Below are 23,787 nucleotides of genomic sequence, written 5' to 3' on the forward strand. Positions count from 1 at the left end.
GGAGTTAGGATTATGAGTGTAAAGTTGTGTTAGAGATAAAAAACTTATCAAACACAATGAGACAAAAAGACGAGACACAAGTAAGGGAAAATATCAAACTTAATCACCACAAAAGAAAACAAGTTCTTCCTACACATATCCATGACTATTAAGGAGCAAGACCAAAATCCTAAACCTAATTAATCAAGATAATGTCGGTGGGTCAACGACTCAAGAATAAAATGAAAATAATTGTCTTACCAAAGAGAACACAGTGAAAGGAATAATAGAAAATCATAAAAGGAGATATTTATCTTAGCAAACAACAAATTAAAACAAAAACAGTTAACTTACAAAAAAATGAAATTTAATTCCACATGTCTTGTTTGGGAAAAAAGAGTTATCAATGTATCAGTGTCCGAAACGCATAATTTAAATATGTTTGTTTAAAAAAATATAATGTACGACTATCATTACGGAAACAGTTTTAATTATGAGTTTTTGGTAAACTTACCAACTCGTCAGCCAATACATAAAGAAGCAAGCATATTGTGATTTTGTATATATACCCGATAATAATATAAGAACCAAGCATATTACGTACTTGTACTTGCACCGTTATGCATGCAAAAAGAAAAGAAAGCACAATTTATTGTTCTTTAATTAGTTAATCACTCATGAGGAGGTTAATTGTAGTTGTAGCAATGTGATTAGTGGAGTTAACAGCGCCATTTATTTCAAAGAGAAGGAGAGTATGATGATTCGTTGCTGGCTTCTGTTACAACAACGACGTAATATATCTCATGCCATTACATGCATCCTGTTATTCCTATCACTCAAAGAACGGATACAGAACAGAAAGACAAAGGCGACACAATAATTAGAAAACGGAGGAAGAAACAGACAAAACGGAAAAGCGGGTGATTACGTTATTCTGGGGTCTTGTTGATTCTTCAGGCGAGGCGAGGCGAGGAGAAGAAAAATAAAAAATAAAAAATGAAAAATAAAAATAGAAAAGCGTAAGATGCATGCATGCGCGCAAATGGCTATGTCGCGAAAGCAAGCGACACGCGAGGTGCGTTGCGGTGAGCCCTGGCAAGTGGTGGCTTATTTACACTCCCAATCTTACTACTGTTACCCCCACTCGCGATAGCGTTCACATGTGATGCTGATGGTGACGTGGCACCTCTCTGTCCCTCTGATCCACATTTCACCGGCTGCGGCCCCACGCTAACCGCCTTCTCGCACCGACAGCTCACCAACAAACCGTTTCCTCCTTTACGCTTCCATTTCTCCTCCACGCCCGGAACCGCCTCGTCGTGTCCCTCCGCCGTCGTCACGCTCCACTCGATGCTCGCCTCGCTCGGCTCGTAGCACTCCGTTATAGTCGGCGTCGTGGAGCCCTCGTCTACGCTTCTTCGACCGAAGAAGAACGCCGTGGTTGAAGTGGAGCCCGAGGCCTCGTCGAACGAGTCTCTGCTGTTGCGACGGTACGCCGCGGGGAACGTTGACTGTGTCGCGGTCGAGAAGCTCTCGATCTCGAAGAGATCGGAGCTCGCGTCGCTCGCGGCGTCGTCTTCGACGACGCGTGCCTTAGCTGGGAACGAGAAGTTCAGCGGCTTCGGCGATGGCTCGTCTGGGGGCCGGAACACCTCTAACGAGTCGCGCGGCGGATCTTCCTCTGCGACGCTGTTTGCGACTTTTAGTTTTGTTATTGGATTGTTAGGGTTTAGCACGGGGAAAGTGAATCCCTCGGTGAACGGTACTCTCACTGAGCTCGTAACTCTGTGAGAGTTGGAATTGTGAAACCGTTGCGATTTCGCTGCCGCAATTGTTGCTGTTACCGGTACCGGTAGCGATGCTGGTGTTTCATTCAGAATCCACTTATTTGGTGTGATGTGATTAGCAACGTTGTGATGTTCGTAATTTCTTTCTTGTTGTGATATCTGAGATTTGGATTCTTGAGCTGATTCTTTGATTTGAACTGATTTTTTCCCCGTGCAAGGACATTTTCTCCTAAGGAGCCAAATGGATTTGGAGTGTTTGGGGTTTCGAAGGCTTTTAGGGTTTTGCATTGAGACAGGGATTGCACCTGGAGGGTGAGACAGCAGCCCCGTTTGGCTGTTCCAGCTGGCTTCTGAGGAAGCCGTTGGAGTTGCCGCGTGGAATGAGCGTGCTCTGTAGTTTCTGATGTGGGCGTAGCCGTCCACAGATGATGAAGCAGAGGAGTATCTGGTGGTTTCTGTGGCGATGACATCACCTCTCTCTGGAATTCGCTCCATGGGAGAGACTCTGCTGTTGTTAACCTTTTGAATGTTATTGGTGTTGTTGCTGCTACCATCATCGTTGAAGTATTTGTGAGCATCGAATATGCTAAGCTCAGAGATGGCGTCTTCAACAGGTCCTGTAGTTATTGTTGCCTTGTTATCGGGTCTGAGATAGGATGAGAAAGATGCGTCTGTATCTCTCACGGTCTGCATCACTGTTGCTCTTTCAATACTATCAAAATTATATATATATTTTTTGTGACTCAAAAACTGAGCTGTTGCATTTGGAATTCCTTTGGTCTGATATATATGTGTTCAGGTCTCTGTTCTGACTTGTCCTGACACCGATTAATTATGAGGCTGTAAAAACTAGAAACATCGTATGCCCTTCTCTGTTTTTCTTTTTTTCTTGCCTCTGTAATGAAACAAATTCCCCCAACTTATGATCTGACTCGCTCGCTTTCTTGATGAATAATGAGTAAACAACAAAAGTGTGAATTTTAAAAGCGGAATGTCCTGACTAGATTATGATATCTGTGGAGATAGAGTGATGGAACGGGCAATTATGTGTGATACTTCATCATTTGGATGCGTCATGGCCATCTGTTAGTAGCTATCTCTGTCTACAGAGTTAATCATTGAGGAAAAGTTCTATGCCTTCTAATGTGAATCCTAAACATAACTGTAGTTTGGACTATCACATTGCATAGTAAAAGAAAAGGATACTACAAGGAGAATTTATGTTTTCTGCACAATTTTAAAAGTGAACTTATATTATTCTTACTTTCATGCAACAAAATTTTAAAAGTGAAATTATATTATTCTTACTTTCATGCAACGCAATTTTAAAAGTGAAATTATATTATTCTCACTTTCATGCAACACAATTTTAACCACATTTTGGACTAAGTTATTCTTCATTTTACTTTTCTCCATTACATCCAGTAACTTCTTACTTACTTCTTTTTCTTTCTTCCCTCTGCCCTTCTTTTATATATATTTTGTCCAAAGTTGAAGTATAATTAAGTTTTCTCTAATTTTAAGAGGTGGTTGATTCTCCGTGTCTGTAAGGTTTTCTATCAGGTACAGTTTATTCATTAAGAGCGTTCTGCTTTTGAAATAGAGATGTGCAGATATTGTCAGTGCTTCTTGGATTCCTAGTTGTACTACATATCAAAGAGTTATTTATATGTGCAACAAACCGGGTGCTACACCTCAAATCCAATTGGTAGGTAGAGCTATTATACATATATACAGTATGCTTTATCAAAATATAATTAATGTTACTTTAGGACTTTGCGTTGATATATGATAGGCTCTTCGAATTAATTATTGATCTCTTTTATTATTGCTATAACTTGTCTTGGAATGACAGAAGAAAGTTAGGTGCATGCTGCATGCCTCCTTAAGAGCCTCATAAGACTCCAGAGGCCAGGACAATTAAGTTTACTATTTTAGAGACATAAAAATTGCTTGAATCACTTTTGCCTTGATGGATTGTTTCCCAACTCAAGATGTGTGACTGTTGTTTCTCCTATTCTTTTCCTTATTTTCTAAGTAAGTTTCCTCTTGATGTGGCTGCCTGATAAGTTTGGTAGTGCTGATTCAATAAAGTAGGCAAATAACCACGTCCTATCTGACATCAAACATCAGCCAGGTAGCAACGTGAATGAGTGAGGGTCCATTGCATTTGACATTTAGAGATGAAGGTATGTCTGAACACTTGGGAGACCATAAAGAACTGTCTTTATGGGTTTACCCAATCAATTATAATAGGTGGATTGATTTTGGAAACAGAGCATGGTGGGTCACCATTAACCTTCTAGGTAACATGGACTGCTTTGTTGCCCGCCTTTACACAATTTATGCATGGCTCTTGAGCAGGTGGTGGTCCTCATTTTGCCTTAGGAACAAGATTTTGGTCACATCTTTCTATCAGATAATATAATTTACTCTAACAATTCTTTAGCTCGTTATCAATATCTTTTACTTTAAAAAAAATTCTCCTGGTTGATATTGGTGGGTGATATTACTGTTCCTTTAGTAAGAAGGGTTGCTGTCTTTTACACTTGACGCCAGATAAAGCACTATTAATTTCTTGTTATGTTACTGTTCTTTCTTTTATTCTGCTTTTTTCTTTCTTCTTGGTAATCCTGTTAGGCGAGGGTGTAAGATTTTCTGAGGAGACTTTATTTCAAAATCTGTTAATTTTTTAACTTCAATGCCTAATGTATGTATAATAGGTGGATATAGTGTGCCGTTTGTATGTAATATTGCAATTGTTAAATATTATTCTATCGTATTGATCTTTGCGGATGTGTTTTGTTCCATCCCAACAGCCTTTTTATGATGGAGAATTATACTTCATAAAGAAACAGGAAAGGGAGAAAGGGGCAATAGGTACATGATTAAAAAAGAAAGAGAGGGAGGAATAAATAGAAAAATGTTTTTTGACAACTTTTTTTATCACTGGTTTGTTTCAAATATAGGAACCAATAAATAAGATGGCAGGGATTTCGATTACTGCAAAACGAATTCTCATCACAGTAAAAACGTCTGTCTACTTGTGGAAATAAATATTGGCCAAGTCTACTCAGGGAATTTAATTTCAATATAGATCTACTGCATGAAAAAGTTTCTCTAGTGTATAAAGCATATGCGTTTGCAAAGACCAGAACTCTTGTATGATACGTGATATCCTTTTAATGGTTAGTTAGAGAAAGTATAATAGTTTTACATCATAAAAGAAAAGGAAGAAAGAGATGGAGAAAGAAAGAAGAAAAAGAAAAAAAAATATAGATATATATATATGAGCAAAAGCTAAAGCTCTTTTCTAATGTCATGTCTTTTTAATGGTTGGTTAGCAAAAATAATTTTCTGTCTAGACTCTACTCATCTGTTAGAATTTCCTACTGATGTTACAGTTAACGGCTTCTAAAGTAGCTATAATTATGAGGTTCCATTAATTGATATTCATCAACCCCCAACAAGGAAACCAAACTTGATAATTTCTTCATGTTCAAATGTACATATTCCTGTCTCGTGCATGATAGTTATATTTCCCAATTAACTCTTGCTCTGTCTGATGCTGGTGGCTGTAGTAACCAGATTTTACACAAATTATAGATGATTCTAAATAAAGAACTGTTTTGTGATATTAATTAAAGTTAAGGACTATATTTGATGCATCAAAACTAAAGATCAGCATTTAGCTTAGCTCTGTGAAGGTTCTGTGGGCTGTCTATTTTATGGAGTGGAGTCAGATATTTTATTATGTCAACCAGACCAGAATGCATTAAGGAAATAAGCTCATTTCTTGGTGATTGTTTCCTATTCACAGCTCATTTCATTTCGTGGTTGAACAGTTTCACAGATGCTATCGGAATTAGAGTTATCCATTTGATTCAGAGTTAATAATATTTACGATTTAATTCGTTTTTTTTTACTTAATTAAGTTTTTATTTTTTAAAAGAAAATTTAATTAAATTTTTATTTTTCTAAGTTTTATTATCTTAAATTAGCGTTAATGACTTTTAAAAGTGTAACATGTCAAAATTTAGGTTTATTTCTTAAAGTTTAAATAATCTTCTATTTAAAAAATGATACGTATCAAAATCAAAAGAATTTTAAAATAACTCAAATTTGACACGTAACACTCTCTATTACAAATTAGAATAAAATATAAAGACAAATTACGTACTTAAATTAAATCATAGTTCTTAGTATCTTGTTACAAAATTGTAGAAGAACTGATAACATGTGAACTACCTATATTTGAAGGATGAAATTTTCTTAAACTTAGTCAAATCATCTAAAAAACAAAATTTAGAATCATATCATATATTTAGTACACATTTTACTAAATTGTGAGAAATGAATTTTTCATGAGGATAGTGATGTGTTTATAACTGAAACATTATAACCCAATTATTTACACTAGTGAAAATTTTCATTTACCAAATGTTAACTTGTATTCTACAATACTCATTTTGAAACAAAAAAAAAATATTAAACTATACAATATCGGTCGTTAAATAATTCTCACTGGACTTGAATCAAATTGTTAGATTAATATTACAACACTTGCATAAAACCAAGAAATTTTAGTCTGTCTTTTTATAACCTACAATGATTGGTTAACCCGTGTGCATATACATTATCAAATAATTTTTCAAACTTATTTACCCAAATGATATCCTTCCTTCAGGGAATTCCAAAGTTCCTTGCAAACAATCTTCTTTGTCGTGTCCTTAAGTGAAGCACCAATATACTCATACTGGGGACTAACCTCATCAGCTTCTACATTCACTCTGTAATTGGTCTGATCCCCTTTACCAGACACCACATCTTGTATAATTCTATAGTTTCTTTTCTGACAAACTTCATAAAACTCTCTGATTGGATGGAGCTTCAATGTTTCAAGTGTTATAAAGGGTTCCAAAAGTAGCTTGATGCTTTGCCACACAACCTTCTTATCCCTGAATCAACAAGAATTGCTCCAGCTAAAGACTCTAAAATGTCTCCAAGTACCTACCAAATCATAGAAAAAATCTCGTGAGGTTTTGCAATGATCAACACATTGTACCTGATCATTTGAGTTAAAAGAAATGTGTTGCAAAACTCACAGAAAGTATATACACATATCAAATCTATAAATTATGCCAAAGAATTTAAATGACCCCAATGACAGGAACAAAGTAGTAACATATTTACATATGAATTATGGAAGAGATAACTTTTCCAGGGTCCATTAACATTGGAGAAGCACAATAATTTGGTCAATTTTACCAGTAATAATTTAATTAATTAGTATAGTAATTATTTCTCCTTTAACAATTCCAGAGACAAGGAAATGGCTTATGACATGGAGTAATGCATATAGTGAATTAATTTATCTTTCAGGTCCTCCCAAATTGCAAGAAAAATTCAATAGTGATGCCCCTTAAACTAAGAAACCAATAGATATTCAAGCAACAATTTAAGAAAGAAACCAATAGATATTCAAGCTACAACAATGTGAAAGTATGATGTATCAAGTTGCCATTGGTCTAACTTTTTCCCACACCCATTGATCCCTAAGTGACTCTCTCGTCTCCTTCTTTAACACAAACATTAGTTAACACAAACCTTAGCAATAGCTCCACTTTGAAATTAGGAATAACCTTAATCTTTAATCGCTCACTCTCTTCCTCGGCCCTTTTCTCAATAATAGATTTTACAAACTCGGAGTTCCAATCAACCAAAAATAGGTTAGGGAACCCGAACTTCCTTTTCACGTCAAGCAAGTTATCAGCACTAATAAGTTTGTTCTTGGACATCATTAACAATTTACATAATTTGGAGACACTGAAGGGTTTGTTCTCGGAGAAAATTCGTTGCTCTTCTTGGAAAAAGTAGTGAAAGCGGTCAGAGGGACGCATGAAACGAATCAATTCCTTTTTAAGTTTGATGTGACTATATTAGACATCTAAGAAACTAAGGTTTTGGTTGATAAAGGTTTCATCTTTGACCTTGAGGCATTGCAAGTTATCACCACGTGAATTAATTAAGTATACATTTGTTTTGATGACATGACACTGTTAGCCACGTAAAAAAAAACCTAATGATATTAGTCATGGAGGACTAAATATTGGACTTTCTAAAAGAAGAGGAAAAATGGATCAAAGTTTGACAGAAAAACTAAAACCAAAATCACATGATAGTTTTGGAACCAAAAACATATTTAATCCTAACTTTTATTATTAGTATCTTAATTGAAAGGTTGAGGTTCAACTCGACACAACATAACTTGAATTTGACTATACCTAAAATGATCTTGCATGACTTGAGTTCAACCAGACTGAACATTTCTTAACTTGGATCAAACTTGACATGAGTCTGACACTATTTGGCTTGACCAAAGTCCAAACCAACTCGATATGACCTTGACTCAAACCAACTCAATCAGACCTTAGCTCATGCCAACTTAACATGGGCTTGTTTAGGCTAGACCAAAACTAACTTAGGCTCAACTTAACACAATCTCATCTTGACCTAGGTAAGACTTAACCTAATTAAACCTAACTTAGTCCCAACCCATATTGATTTGGGTTGGGTCCAATCTAACTTGCTTTGGCCTGGCTCGACCAAATTTGACTTAGGCTTGACCTAACAACCTAGCATGATTTGTACTTTAACTGACTTGATCTTGGTTTAGCTTGACTTGGTCTGGCTAGGCCAACCTAACCAATTTGCTTTCCTTGACATAACTTGACATGGGCTTGAGCATGTCCCATCTCGACTTGCTTTGACTTCACTTGGCCTTATGTAGGCCTGACTTAATTCAACAGACACGGATTTAACCTAACTTGATATGACCCAAACCTGACTAAGCATGGTTTGACCTTTATCCAACCTATCTTGGCTTAACTCGACCAACCCAACTTGACCTAGACCCAACCCAACTTGGCTTCACATGGACCTAACTGAACTTGACTTTTTCTGGACCCAACTTGACTTTACTTAGACCTAGTCAACTTAAGCCTAGTCCGACAAACTTAACATGGTCCTAAGTCAACCTAACCTAACCTAGATCCCACCCAAGCCTGTCTTGACATCTTTGTTGATAGTAAAAAAATCACCACAAATACATAAAAACAATAATCATGATTGACATTAGTTGAAAAATATTTAAATCACATTCACAAGAAAATACCATGACATTGGTTAAGAAAACTCTAACCATAATATTGAAAATTAATAATAATGGTTTAAAAAAATATTCTAACAAGTCACAATTGTTAGCACAAAGCTGAAGAAATGAAGTTTTTATGTATCTCAAAGTTAAGTCTCAAGTGCTCTTATTACAGGAAGATTTTCATGAAGATTTTCATGAAGACTTGTCTTTTATGTTAAAGCTTTTGTAATTCAGTATATTAATGTATAAGGCGTAGTTTATCTTTGATTCTATGTATTGTTTGCCTTAGGTTGTGTTAAAATGCGTTTTGAATCAGAAAACCTCATTTTATACTCAAGATAATCGATTACCAACTAATGATAATCGACTATCAGTAATCAATTATGACTTGCCATAATCGATTATTACGAGCAATTATGAGATTTTTAAGCAATTTTTTGACCGTTGTGCATTCATTGATGCATAATCGATTACCATAAGTGGATAATCCATTATTACATGCTAAATAGCTGACAACAAATTTTTAAAGGTATCCTTGAGTGAAATCTCTATAAATTAGATTGAGACTCTCATTCTAAGATACGAAATATGAAATACATTGATTTTGAAATTCTTATTTGTTGTGTACTATGATAAGTGTTCTAGGGTTTGTGTAACCCTTGTGCTGTGGATATGAGAACTTGGTGTTGGCATAAAGCGAGAACTTTCACTGGGAGTGTGATTGAGTGTTGTTGTTGCTGAGTTAAAAGTTTATCATCCTTTATGAAGATTCAAATGAGGTGTTCATCCTTCGTTAAACATTTGGAGGAGGTGTTCATCCCTTGTAGGTTTCAAGGGAACTGAGTTTCATCTCTTAGGGTAACAATAGAGGTGTTCTAACCTTAAACTGTTTTATTTTCTTTTTTATTGTAACAGTTTGTTGGTTTGTGATAGTGAAGCATTAATTCTTGGTTGAAATTAACAACTGGACGTACGATTTGTGTGATCCGGACTAGTATAACTAGTTTCACTTCTATGGATTCCAGTTCCCACCTCTTCTCTTCCATCAGGGTATTCAATCTCTATTGGAAATGCAAGATAAGTTTTATCATGATCTGATTAGATTGTTTTATTTTAGTTTAAAAGTTAGAAATAGAGTCTACTCTACAAGAATTAAGGGAGTAGACATTATTTTGGATAATGATATTTGGACCAGTGTGGCTCAACTCCAACTCGATGAAGATGCGATATACTTACCGGGGTAGAAGGCTTTAACAACTATATAATTACTGTATTAATTTTATATTTAATAATTTCTTTGTAAGATTGTATTAAAATATATCTTTCAATAAATTAAAATAAATATCTTTATATTACTTTTCAAGTAATACGAAACTTTTAAGTAAAATCAAACATAAATTTCAAAAATAAATTTAGAGAAAAAAATAGTTAAAATTTATATTATAGTTAAAAAAAAACATAAATAACTAAATGACATTGTTTATTTTTGGAGCATGAATACAATTTAATCTATTATATTTGTGGAAGAACTATTTACTTTTTTATTATTTAACGTATAAGTACGTAGTGTAATATAATACTTGGAATTAAGAGAAATAATTTTTAACTCTAGAAAGATTAAAAACCACATGTTTTACTTATTTAAGCTTTTTAAATAATAAAAGTTAATCGTATATTTTATGGAGTGCATATTTTTTCTAAATTTTGCACACATTCATTGTATAGAATAAAAAGTTTCATTAGCAAGATTTTAACAGGAACGGTTTCAGTTATTTTTTCGAGAAAACTCACTTAAAGTTTTCAACATATAAAAATTAAGAAAAGTTACTTAACTTTTTCCATAAAAAATCATTAAATCAATTCGCGTTTTAACAATAGTTGTGAAATGATAATTTATTATTGTTTTTAATATCTACTCTTTATATATATTTTACTAACGGAAAATAAACAATTTATTTTCTCTTTAAAAGGTCAATATAAACTAAAGTTTCTAAAAACAAATGAGAATATCATTGTTGAAAAAAACTATATCTTATCAACCGTCCAAAACAAAAAATCTAGGCAACAATAAAGTACAGTACCACAAAATCATATTCATAAATCTTAAAAGAGTGGAAGAATTCTTAGTTGCCACGACATGAGCTTCCACCATCACCACAGAAAAAAATGAAAGAAAATATGGCTAAACAAGAGAAACCTTTCTTTGCCATTCATCATCCATGGCTCTTCTTCCTTCTTCTTCTCTCATAACTCTTCTCCATATCTCATCCCAACGTTATCTTCCATCTTCCTTTCACAGCTCCATCACTCTTGCATCATCTTTCAAACCACTGACTATTTCAAAGCAGCACCTGAGCCACAGAAGCTGCAATTCCAAGCTCTTGGCTTTTTCTTACAGGTATTTCATTGAAGAAGAAGAAGAAGATAATGAAGATGAAGATGATGATGAAAACCACACCTTTGATGAAGCTGTGGCTCTCTTCAATGGAGGAGAGTACTACAAATGTCATGACTATCTTGAATCCCTTTGGAACAATGCAGAAGAGCCCACCAGCACACTCATTCATGGAATACTCCAATGTGCGGTCGGTTTCTACCACCTCTTCAACCAGGTTTTCATTCATACCCATAACTTTTAAATATATATATATATATATATATATATATATATATATATATATATATATATATGATTATTCCTACCAAAAATCTGTTAGATTATTTTGCTAGTATTAACATTATATCTTTTCTCATTACAAATATTGGGTATAGACACTTTTTCCATGACATCTTTTTGAAATTATGGGTGGAATTTTTGTAAAGAAATTATTAAGGTATTGTCCTTCAAAGTATCTAGTTCCATAAACTCTACAAAAGCACTGGAACACTTTGTAAAGGAACACGACCTAGTTTGTTTGGTTGAGCTCTTTTAAGTAACTTATTACGACCCAAATGAATATTTTTATATGAACTATCATCTACTAGCACATACTTTTATGTATGAAATATTTATTGTGAAGAGTGTGTCCTTCTGTTGATAAGGTTATAAGATTAACATTATGTGGTTCTTCTATTAAGGACCTCAAAATCGCCTTTATTATTTGAATTCATGTTCTTCTCACAAGACTTTTAAATTAGCTTCATGTTGTAGTATCATTGCTTCTTATTGTAAATCCTCCATTTACCTCCTAAATAAACAAATTATTCTCCATGCCAATACTATATGGCTTCTGGTATAAACTATACATGATTTAGAAAAAGTTTTATCAGATCATGCTATAGGCGTCAAAATTGACCTGCAAAATTTTGACAGACATTTTATCCTTCACAAAAGTATTTGATTTTTCTCCTTTAAATGACAGGGAAGGGTATCTATGAAGACACTCCAATAAACTCCAATAATTAAGGATTTTCATTTTATTTGAAATGATGGTTACGTTCTATAATGATTAAGATCTTGACCCAACTTAATGATTATTAAAGAGTAATGCAAATTCTAGAAGAATGTAGAAACTCCTAAGATAGAAGAAAAGAAATGTAACACAAGTTCTAGAATATTGTAGAAAAGTCTAAGATAGGAAGAAAAAATCAAGAATATTCTACATAGGTAAAAATCTAGAACATTCCACATAAGTTGTGGCTAGTATGTTCTAGAATAATCTATGGGTCTATAAATACCCATGAACTCTACCATTTGAGGTATGTAGCCAACATCTATCATTTGTATGAACCAACATCTACTACAACTAAAGACAACTACAACACTTCTTCCAACTACTACTTCTACATTCTACTATCTCTACATTTTCTCTACCATCAACTACTCCTTTCACAACCTTAAAATACTAACAGTGGTATCAGAGCTACGTTCGGTCATCTACTGGGTGTAGATAAAATTTTCAACTACCTCAAACAAAACTATAACTCATTCTACTACTCCCAAATATATTCTCAACAATGGCTACTACTAATCAAACATCATCAATTCCAGTACCTATTTTCAAAGGAGAAAGTTATGATTTTTGGAGTGTCAAAATGAAGACATTCTTTCGCTCTCAAGATTTATGGGATATCATAGAAGAGGGATTCACTATTCCAGAAGACACTTCTACTCTTACTACAGCTCAAAAGAAGGAGTTGAAAGAAAACAAGCAGAAGGATTCAAGGGCTTTATTTGTTCTTCAACAAGCAGTTGATGACACAATTTTTCCAAGGATAATTGGTGCCACAAGTGCAAAACAAGCTTGGAACACAATACAAGAGGAGTTTCAAGGAAGTGACGAGGTACGCAATATTAAACTTCATTCTCTAAGACGAGAGTTTGAATTATTAAGAATGAAAGAATCTGAGACCATTAAAGACTACTATTCTAGAATAAAAGAAATAGTTAGTCAGATGAGAGCCTATGGGGAAAATATTCTTGACAAAAAGATCGTTGAGAAAATTTTAATTTCTATTCCCCAAAAGTATGATGCAATCGCAACCGCGATTGAACAAACAAAAGATTTGGCTACATTGTCAATCACACAACTAATGGGCTCTCTTGAAGCTTATGAACAAAGATTGAAAAGGCATGAAGAAGACTCGGTTGAAAATGCCTTTCAATCAAAACTAAAATTACGGTCTCAGAATAAAGAATATGAAGGAGATAAAAGTAGAGAAGAAATTTCTAGAAATAAAGAAAATCCTAGAAGCTTCTCTATGACTCGTCAAGAAAAATATCCTCCATGTGGCATATGTAAAAAGACAAGTCACTTGGAAAAAGATTGTTGGCATCATGGAAAACCTCAATGCAAGTATTGCAAGAAGTTTGGTCACATAGAGAAGTATTGTCGTAGTAAAAATAGACATCAAGCAAACTTTGCTGAAGAAGATAATCAAGAGAAACTCTTATTCTACGCCAATCAAGAATCTTCTGGTAGAGAAGGAAGTTGGTACTTGGATAGTGGATGCAGTAATCACATGGAAAAAGATCAAAGTATCTTCAAAGACATTGATAAATCTGTCAATGTCAAAGTTCGGCTAGGAAATGACACCACAGTGGAGTCTCGAGGCAAAGGAACTGTCATGGTGGAGACAAAGAAAGGTACTAAATTCATCAAAGACGTTTTACTAGTTCCAAATCTTAAAGAAAATCTTTTAAGTATTGGCCAAATGATGGAGAATGGATATTCTCTTCATTTTGAGAAAGATACATGCAAAATTTATGACAATAAAATGATAGAAATTGGCCAAGTAAAAATGGAGAAGAGAAATAGAAGCTTTCCTATAAGCTTCAAACCTGGAACTAATATTGCCATGAAGGTAGAAGTTGATGACTCATGGCTTTGGCATAGGAGATTTGGCCACTTCAACACACATGCCTTAAAGCTTCTATATACGAAAAACATGATGAGAGATCTTCCATACTTGAAGGAGAATAATGAATCATGTGAAGGATGTCTCCTTGGAAAACAACATCGATTACCATTCTCGACAGACAAAGCATGGAGAGCAAAAGACTTATTGGAGTTGATTCATACCGATGTTTGCGGACCGATGAGAACACCTTCACATCATAACAACAGGTATTTCATCCTCTTCATTGATGACTTCTCTAGAATGACATGGGTCTATTTCTTAAAGGCAAAGTCAGAAGTTTTTGGAGTATTCAAGAAATTCAAGGCCCTTGTTGAGAAGCAAAGTGGAAAACAGCTAAAAATACTTAGAAGTGATCGTGGCAAGGAGTACACATCTCGCGAGTTTGACAAATTCTGTGAAGATGAAGGCATAGAGCGACAACTTACAGTCGCATATACTCCACAACAAAATGGCGTGTCAGAGAGAAAGAATCGCACAGTTATGGAGATGGCAAGATCAATGCTGAAAGAGAAAAGTATGCCTAACACTTTTTGGGCTGAAGCAGTCTACACTGCAGTTTATATTCTAAACAGATGTCCAACTAAAGCAGTCCAAGACAAGACTCCTATTGAAGCTTGGAGTGGGAGAAAGCCATCAGCTAAACACCTACGAGTATTTGGGTCTATTTGCTACATACATGTTCCTGATCAAAGGAGGCACAAGCTTGAAGACAAAACTATACGAGGAATATTCTTGGGATATAGCACACAATCAAAAGGCTATCGAGTCTACAACCTACAAACGAAAAAGCTCATCATCAGTCGAGATGTTGAAGTTGATGAAAATGCTTCTTGGAATTGGGAAGAAGAAAAAGTTGTTAAAAGCAACATTTTACTTCTAGTGCAACAATCTCAAGAAGAAACTCAAGAAGAGGTAGAAAATTCAGGTATGCTTTCTCCACCTGCACAACAAGATTCTTCACCTGAATCTAGTCCAAGAAGAGTAAGATCTTTGGTAGACATGTATGAAACCTGCAATATGGCCATGATTGAACCTAACTGTTATGAAGAAGCATCAAAGCAAGAACTATGGTCAAGGAAATGGAGGAAGAAGATCAAATTGAAGATATGTTACCAAGACCAAGATTTGAACTACTATGCACAATGTTTGGAGTTACCGAATTTGCATTAAGGAGGAGTATTAAAGAGTAATGCAAATTCTAGAAGAATGTAGAAACTCCTAAGATAGAAGAAAAGAAATGTAACACAAGTTCTAGAATATTGTAGAAAAGTCTAAGATAGGAAGAAAAAATCAAGAATATTCTACATAGGTAAAAATCTAGAACATTCCACATAAGTTGTGGCTAGTATGTTCTAGAATAATCTATGGGTCTATAAATACCCATGAACTCTACCATTTGAGGTATGTAGCCAACATCTATCATTTGTATGAACCAACATCTACTACAACTAAAGACAACTACAACACTTCTTCCAACTACTACTTCTACATTCTACTATCTCTACATTTTCTCTACCATCAACTACTCCTTTCACAACCTTAAAATACTAACAATGATCAACCCCTCAATTAGATAATTGTTAACTACTTGAGCTATCTAATATTTTTTTATTGATATTACGGTTTTGCTTGATCATGAGTTACATTGTCTTAAAAAAGATAGTTCTTTGGTTTAATAGAACCACAGGGGAGCAATGATGGAGTTGGGGGAAGGACTATGTAAATTGAGAAAGATGGAATTCTCAAATGGACCATTCCATAAGTTTGAGAAAGATATTTCAGCAGTTCTAGATTTTATCTATCAGACTCAAATAGAGTTAGCTGCATGTGAGTGCTCTTAACCTTGGAAATCCATGCAATCTGGGTTTTTTTGGACAAATTTTTCCATTGGAGAAAAATATTAGAAGAAAAAATTACATAAATTTATCTATAAACTAAATTTAGCTAATATACAAGTTACAAAACAAAAGTTTAGAAATGTTTGATGAAAACTTGTGCAAATTAGCTTATACACAAACTTATTTTAACTTACAGAAAAGTTCATTTTATATATAGAAAAAGTCCTTGTAAAGAAACATGTCCAAACATACCTTTAAATTGTTTCTGAAGAAATTTCAGCTTGTGTTTTCCCTTGAAATTTAAATTGAGCAGGTAGTGAGGATGTATGTGTTACAATGGATCGATCAGAAAGATCTTACCGACTTCTGGGGGAATATGCTTCAGGGAAGCGTGTGTATGATCTAGAACTTTGTAGCGATGCATCAGTGTACATTGTGTTCTGTCCTCAAGGCTCTAATGGTTCCTCTGAAGCCCCAAGGGTAAAGCTTCCTAAGCTTAAGGCTACCATGGAACATCTTGTAGCCTATGAATACAAGTGAACATCTTTTCAAGACACTGTCCATAGATCAAACCACATGCAATATTTTTCTGTCCTTCTGTTGGAAGGAAGAATTCTCTCGTGCAGTTATCATAGAATAGTATCCTGGAGTGAAAATAGCAGTCACAATATGCAAAAAACCTGTGCAATGATTTCAAAATTTGTGCATTTATGTAACCCCTCTTCCTATACCAGGTCTTTGATTTTGCAAACACCTAAAAATATCATATTTAAACTGCAATACACTACTGAGTGTTTTCAAAATTTTATCTTAAATAATTCAGAAGTACTTATGCAATAAAAATGTTTAGGAAATATTAAATTCAATTTAATTTTAGATTCAGTATAAAGTTGTGGAATATGCTTTCAGAAAACTCTAAAGAGATGTTTCTTTTAACATGTACATCTTGGAAAACATACACTGTCTAAAAGTTTTATTTCAAGGCTAAGGGAAAAATTTAGGTGTAATTCATTAAGTAATCTTATTATTTTCGCTTAACATTCAAATTTCACCTCGATAATTATTGAACATCGTGAACAAGTTGTATAATATTATACCCAAATTTTGTTCAAAGGCAAGGGTTGACTAATGTCTGTTAATTAAGGAAACAAAGTGACAGATTTTTTATAGAAAAAAAGTACTTATCATGTCAAGAATGTAAGTCATTTAACACATGATTGTTGAAGAAATTAAAAGCATTTAACTAAGCGAATCTAATAATTAAATAACTTGAACAGTTTAGAGTACTAGTTAACAAAAACCCTCAACTTAAAGTTTAAGCTTTAAACTAAAAAATCATAAAACTACCAAATAACTGTTTAATTTGAAAGCTTGAGAAGACTGGAACAGAATATAATAGTGATTCAGAGCAAGTCTAATTGACCATTAATACTGACTATATAATAAAGAACATTTAGATAAAATAATAAAAGCATGTTTCATAACTTCATTGGTTATTTATTGACTTAGGTAAACAAAACATAAAGTTCTGATGGAATTGAAGATTGATAGGAAACTCAAAGTGTGTGCAAAATGTCTTTACAAAACGCCTCAAGTAAAATTGAACTGGTTCTAAGAATGTCTGGCAGAAAATCTCAGGAACCAAAAACATCAAAGTTGAAAAGGAATCTAAACCGGAAGCATCAACCTCATACAAAATTGCTGGCAGTTCAAATAAACAGAATCACTTCCTTTTTCCTTCTATGGTCATCACGCCAATGATTGTAACAATTAACCAGCTGACAATAGTCACCATTCCCCAATTCAGTTTTATGCTCATAATTCTAGTACAACTTGGTGGAGATTGCCAGACTGCAATGAACATCTATGTTAGATTTATGAAAGAATATCACTGCACTTCCTAAATAAAATGATTGAAAAGGTAGGTAGGTAGATAGATAGAGATAGACAGACAGAAAGATAGATGTTTGAAATACAAATACATGGTGTGCACAAACATATTCCAAATGGCACACATACATGCTTGCTCACATACACACAAGAGAGGGAGAGAGAGAGACCTGGAAATCCTTGTTTCTTCCTCAGTACACAATTTTGCAATTACCCTACAGGTCTTGGGAGGTCCAATAGCGGAAATATATAAACTGCATTAAAATCTAAAGCAGATATTAAGGTAGACAAATTTCTTCTGCCAGAAAACTCTGCATGGCTCAAAAGGAATCTCATGTACACATGTGACCTTATATTTAACTCTATATTGTTTTTGAAACTAAATATTAGAATATAATAAGTATATGTATATTCCAATTTAAATGATCCTTAACTCTTGCGTGTTTGGATTAAGGGACCTTGGATAATCAATGTATTAACTTTAAAGTTAATGAGCTAAGCTCTAAGGTTATCTTTGTTGCCCTACATAAATAACTTTCTCACCTGGAACCCACTTCTCTCTAGCAAGAATAATCTGGAAAAGATAAATTAACAAAAAATGGATACAAGGAAATCGAGAAGGACACACCCTCCAGCATCTACTAGCCATGGCAAATTTGGTTTGATTTTTGACCAATCCAAGCTGATCACAAGTATACTGGCATCAAAAGACAAACCAAATGTTCATTAAATACATTTTGATAATTTCGTGCCCTCGATACTTTCAGTTGGCAAAGGTCACTTTGGTCCTGAAATTTTAAGTAGAGAAGATAATATAAACTAGCAGGATACCTGGCTACATAAGTGGAATTTCCAAGTACAGCAAACATGAACATCAAAGGATTGAGACCCTGCAAATAGTAAGAAGCAACTATAAAATCCTACTGACACTGCTTCATGTAACTAGAAATTAATTTGTTTTAAGACTCTCATAAGAGTGATTTGGTGAAGGGAGGAGTCTTATCTTCCATATTTCCTCCCAAAGTTTTCAGGTGCTAAATGATAAACAAGACAAAGTGCATAAAGGACCACAGCTTTAATAGTTAGTGCCTAACCTCAACATGACCTCTTCTAATCTGCAAAATCAATGAGTTATGTATCAATATAAATAATCTGATTAACAAGACAAATCAATCCTTCTTAAAGTGTAGATAATTTTGAAATTTTCTATATATTACATAGCAGTTCGTCATGGAAAATACCAAAGGAATAATTTATCTCATACCTGTCTATAATATTCATATGTGAAATATTCTGTATTCATCAATTATTCTTTATAACATACTTTTCCAAGTTTACCATCCACAAGCATACTCACAAGTGATAGGATGAATGACTACTGTCCCGTAGCAGTTAAACAAAAAAATCTTATCTCAGGTAACACAAATTTTATCCGCTGAATTCCTACCTAAGCTAAGGAATACAATTATATAACTTACATTTAGACAAATTTGAGGCAGTCTTCCACTCAAATATACAAATGTCATTGCCCAACCAAGGAAGGTTCCAATGCTACTGCTTCCAGAAACATCAGTTTTTAGTAACTGATCATCGCCAACCTGCAATTGCTCAAAATGAACTGATGAGAAATAGGAAAAAGTAAATTTCATCTTTTTTTTTTCTTCCTTTTAGCATGCATAAAAGTTTGAAACGGATTACACCTTAAGAACTACTTAAAGTGAATTTTTAGTCATTTAGAGAAATATTGTCATTCTTCCTCACTCATAAGCAACTAATATGCAGCAATCACCTAACATTGGTTAGCAATAACCAAAAAGTTTCAAATCACAAATAAAAATAAATAAATTTCATTTCTTGTTCAGGCTATTCATACTACACAAACTATATTACAAACAGTTAGAAGGATATCAAAACAGGACGATTAATTTCTAATATGGTAATCAAAGTTGCGATTTGCATTAACCTGAAAAAGTTTTCGCCCAACATGAATTACAAATTGTTGTCGTGGGTTTGAGCCCATATGGTTAATATTTGTACTCAATGGTTGAAGCAGGTTGATAGCACCAAGAAAAGTTAATGTTGAAACCTGAACAAAGACAAGATTGATTTAGATTTCAATTATGGCACTCTTGTAGTTATGTAAAAGAATAGTAGTAGAATTAGAATGTTTACCAAACAAAGAGTACTCTTCATCCTTGAAGCTGGTGCAGATTGTGTTGCAATGGTTGAACCAAGCAAGCCCTCTTGTATAGAATCTAAAGAAGTAGTAGATCCCATTCTCTGTGCTAAGATGGATCCCGCTGTTGGAGTGTGACTCTTAGACAAATATCTTGCTGACCTATGAATTCAAAATAAAGAGTACACTAAATTACAGATTATAAATTTCTTTGCTTGGGAAAGAAAAGCCCACTAGAACTCATTGTGAGAAATCTGTGCTTATTCACTACACATTAACACAAAAAGAAACCATGCATAGAGACCAAGCCAAAGAGAAAGAAGACAAATATCAATGAATCTTCAGCATTTTGTTCAGGAAATTTTTTAAAAGAAAAGATAATAAATCATTCAATCAAAAGAAACTTAGAGCTCATAGTGGTTAACAACATGTTGGAACCAGATATTTGAATTTCAAACTAAGAAATCTTAGATAAAATGTCTAGCATTGAAATTGACAGCCCAAGATTAAGGGAATCCAATATGTTTCTTTAAAGTGAACACATCAGGAGATTGAAGTTGACTATGAAATAGAGTATCGTGCATTTTTTAATAGATTTTTCTGAGAAAGATTAATTACCGGTAGAATAATTCCCTTCCGGTACCAATTCTTTGAGGAAATGCTGGAAGAGGAATAGGAGAACTCGGACTGGCATTTCTATTTGAATTTTCAAATTTAATACTCTGTTCAGCATCGGCAGCCTTTTCCCCTTGTCCAGTTTTTGTGAATGACTCAACCTGGTCATGTTTAGAATGCTAAAATACAATACAAAACAAAAATGATAAAGTATCTAAACTTGTCTAGAGTATCAGACTCTAGTTGAATGAGGAGTGAGATATAAGGCAATGATAATTGGCGAAATAAAGTATAGGGACTTGTACCTTGAGCTGTCTCCTGTATTTTAGTTGAGGATATATATGTCCATAGTAAATGGTTTGTAAACCAAGAGCAAGAGTTATAATGGTATAGAGCTGCATTTTAACACATCAGGAAAATGTCACATCAACTGGCTGAGGCCAGAAAGGTCAGATCAAAAGATGATTTCGTAGGTACTGAAACCCCTCAATCTTTGGCTAGAGTCCTCACCACTGCCATGTATAATTGAGTAAGAAGCTGCATAAATAAGAAATTAAGAATTACTCTGTATACTCTTACTGATTATCCATATGATCCATAACAAGTTCAACAGGAAAAATATTCAGAAAATAGGAAAACAAATGCTCATGATTCTCCCAATGAACTAAAGAGCATGCATTACACTCTGTTCTCAAAAACCAGAACATGAGGATAGCAAACCCATTTATAACATGGGATTAAATTTAAAATGTCGTATAATAAAAGGTTCGATTTCCCAAGGTTATAAATACAAAAATTTCCCATTTTAGTTTCTATGCTTAAATCAAAAATTTTTAGTCCTTACACATACCGTTTGCAATCTCTTTTAGTCTCTCTTATAACGAAGGTGGAATAGGATTAAGAATTATGTGTAGGGGTTTTTTTTAAGTACAAGAACTAAAAGGAATTTTTTCGTAACTACAGAAACAGAACGAATAAATAAACTTATAATAAATTTTTTTATTAAATCTGAATTGTTGAAAGTATCTTCTCATAGAGCATAGGGACCTTCCCAACTAGAGCGTACTAAGTGAGCAAAATGAAAATAATTATCTTTTGAAAATTAATTATTTGAGAACAAAATGATTTAGTTGGCTAATGTCTTATCCAACCCATGTATTTTGCTTTTCCCGTTCAATAGTATGTGATTTTTACATATATTAATGTTGCAAATGGGAGAAAGTAATGGCAAACTTTAAAGATGGCTCCAAAAATACAAGCAACATAAAGCTTTAAGACACAAGAAAATAGAGACACTCACAGTTGCAGGTTCCAGCAGGCATCCAAGGAGGTTGAACACATCTCTGTAGTGGAAAATATATTGTATCAGAATAGTTGACTTAGAATTAGAACTAGTATTGTATCAGAATACTACAAGGTTGAATGAATTGTAACTAGTATATGCCAGGCATTCAAATAGACCAGCAGAACAAAAATAAACAGGAAAATGAATAGGTTGAATTAGATAACAAAAATGCGAGTAGCCCTTAGGAAAATTTAGTGAAAAGCCAAGTACCCAATTATCCATGTGACCAAGAAAGTGAGAGAGAGACCCTCAGTAGACTTTGTTCTATAGTTTGTGATTATTTGAGGTATCTCAGCAACAACCCAAACAATGACACTGATTAAACCCAGAAAGAACGATGCTGACTCCCTAGCACTGCTCAGCTGCTCTTTGATCGATTGCAAGCAATGCTGATTGCTATGACACCACACAGAGAGGATGAAGTTGTCAAACACTCCCATTGCATCAAAGGAGCAACTGATACCTGCAAACCTTAAATAAAGTAACAAAGAATCAGTGACAGATTTTTCTCACATCATCAACACTCTATTGCTAACACTACAAAACGATAAAAGATTCAGAATGTTGCAGAAGAAGCATAGTTTGTTAACCAAAGAGTGTTAGCAACACACTCTCAAATACACGCTTTATTACAGGTTAAAAATTATTGAAAACTATAAAATCAAGAGAGACTCGTTAAATCTGATCCAGGACCACCAAAATTTGAGATTTGTCTAAAAAAGGTGTTTCCTAGTATTTCTGTTGTTCGTATAATAACAGGACATTATATCATGACAGTAACAACCAAAAAGGAAGAAACATACGACGAAATGAACATTAGGGAGTTTATAAAATTGAAATATTTCAATGTACTTGCTGTCACTTGATGAGTTGATTTGGTGTCAGATATGTTACGAAAAGGAACCTTTATAGGAGTGAATCAAGTGTAAAAATCGAATATTCAGAATGCATCACGAGTTCAGGGTACAGTAAATTCATGATAAAACCACCCAATGCACGTTCACAAAGGAAAAGAAAAAAGGACGGATCTTTTACTTTTGGCAAGAGAGATAGAGAGAAAGAAAGATTGATTGAATAAAACGGTGACGAACACATGCAAAAGCAAATGAATACCCAGAAAGGAAAGGAAAAGGTCGAGATTCGGAGCTGCTTCTCCAACTCACAGAAACTCTACGTCCACTCAGAATACGAATTCTCCACTTCAATTTAACCACCTTCGAATCTCTTTCTAGAATAATTATTCATATTTTTAACATTTATGGTTTAATTAACAATAATTTGTTTTGAGATTTTTCATCAATGCTAACGTTTCTCAAGATTTTTTAACCTTGTTTATATCTATCATTTTCACCAATTTTAAAATTGTAAAATATTTATTTTAACTTGGTTGAATGATATTTTTTAATTTTGTCTTGTTATATTAAGGATTATTAGTGTGGTCTCATTTTTTTTTTCTAAAAATAAGTTAATATAGCCTCTCTTTTTTTGGATTGACCGTAATAACATTGCAATAAAAACATGTGGTTTGAATAAGTCATCAGTTAAAATTGATTTGTCGATGAAAGTAAAATTAAAATGTGACACACGCAATAAATGTTATGTGATATTTTTGACTCATTCTTTTAAAATGAAGCCAAGTT

The 23,787-nt window shown here is 33.9% G+C and overlaps 3 protein-coding genes across 5 annotated transcripts; 1 reads left to right on the forward strand and 2 right to left on the reverse strand.

The window, feature by feature from the left end:
• Positions 1-776: 776 nt before the first annotated feature.
• On the reverse strand, positions 777-2,685 carry LOC108327823 (protein PHYTOCHROME KINASE SUBSTRATE 4). Its single transcript, XM_017561539.2, has one exon. The coding sequence runs from the start codon at positions 2,457-2,459 to the stop codon at positions 1,026-1,028; it is 1,434 nt and encodes a 477-aa protein (XP_017417028.1). The 5' UTR covers positions 2,460-2,685; the 3' UTR covers positions 777-1,025.
• Positions 2,686-11,041: 8,356 nt separating this feature from the next.
• On the forward strand, positions 11,042-16,849 carry LOC108328427 (uncharacterized). The gene is made up of 3 exons (XM_017562293.2): positions 11,042-11,534; positions 15,963-16,110; positions 16,435-16,849. Exons 1-3 carry the CDS (start codon positions 11,142-11,144, stop codon positions 16,659-16,661), a joined length of 768 nt encoding a protein of 255 aa, XP_017417782.1. The 5' UTR covers positions 11,042-11,141; the 3' UTR covers positions 16,662-16,849.
• A 784-nt stretch (positions 16,850-17,633) lies between these two features.
• On the reverse strand, positions 17,634-23,352 carry LOC108326792 (probable vacuolar amino acid transporter YPQ1). 3 transcript variants are annotated; one of them, XM_017560355.2, is made up of 14 exons: positions 23,261-23,352; positions 22,358-22,610; positions 22,103-22,145; positions 21,313-21,339; positions 21,108-21,197; positions 20,806-20,981; positions 20,184-20,349; positions 19,975-20,097; positions 19,490-19,609; positions 19,106-19,126; positions 18,843-18,901; positions 18,618-18,708; positions 18,182-18,277; positions 17,634-17,972 (listed from the first exon to the last, which is right to left on the reverse strand). In XM_017560355.2, exons 2-13 carry the CDS (start codon positions 22,585-22,587, stop codon positions 18,227-18,229), a joined length of 1,197 nt encoding a protein of 398 aa, XP_017415844.1. In that variant the 5' UTR covers positions 22,588-22,610; positions 23,261-23,352; the 3' UTR covers positions 17,634-17,972; positions 18,182-18,226. The 3 variants fall into 3 exon arrangements, with proteins under 3 accessions (XP_017415844.1, XP_017415845.1, XP_017415843.1); XM_017560356.2 differs by having other exon boundaries at positions 20,806-20,963; positions 22,358-22,618; XM_017560354.2 differs by having other exon boundaries at positions 22,358-22,618.
• Positions 23,353-23,787: the final 435 nt, after the last annotated feature.

Source organism: Vigna angularis, chromosome 2, assembly GCF_016808095.1.
Source record: "Vigna angularis cultivar LongXiaoDou No.4 chromosome 2, ASM1680809v1, whole genome shotgun sequence".
Classification (NCBI taxonomy): domain Eukaryota; kingdom Viridiplantae; phylum Streptophyta; class Magnoliopsida; order Fabales; family Fabaceae; genus Vigna; species Vigna angularis.

Excerpts from the sequence above, each read along its gene's own strand:
- LOC108327823 (XM_017561539.2), bottom strand. The coding sequence starts at position 2,459 with ATGCAGACCGTGAGAGATACAGACGCATCTTTCTCATCCTATCTCAGA.
- LOC108328427 (XM_017562293.2), top strand. The coding sequence starts at position 11,142 with ATGGCTCTTCTTCCTTCTTCTTCTCTCATAACTCTTCTCCATATCTCA. Across the intron at positions 11,535-15,962 it reads TCTACCACCTCTTCAACCAG|AACCACAGGGGAGCAATGAT; the intron begins GTTTTCATTCAT and ends TTGGTTTAATAG. Across the intron at positions 16,111-16,434 it reads TCAAATAGAGTTAGCTGCAT|GTAGTGAGGATGTATGTGTT; the intron begins GTGAGTGCTCTT and ends TAAATTGAGCAG.
- LOC108326792 (XM_017560355.2), bottom strand. The coding sequence starts at position 22,587 with ATGGGAGTGTTTGACAACTTCATCCTCTCTGTGTGGTGTCATAGCAAT. Across the intron at positions 22,146-22,357 it reads TTGGTCACATGGATAATTGG|AGATGTGTTCAACCTCCTTG; the intron begins GTACTTGGCTTT and ends TTTCCACTACAG. Across the intron at positions 20,350-20,805 it reads GGAAGGGAATTATTCTACCG|GTCAGCAAGATATTTGTCTA; the intron begins GTAATTAATCTT and ends TTGAATTCATAG.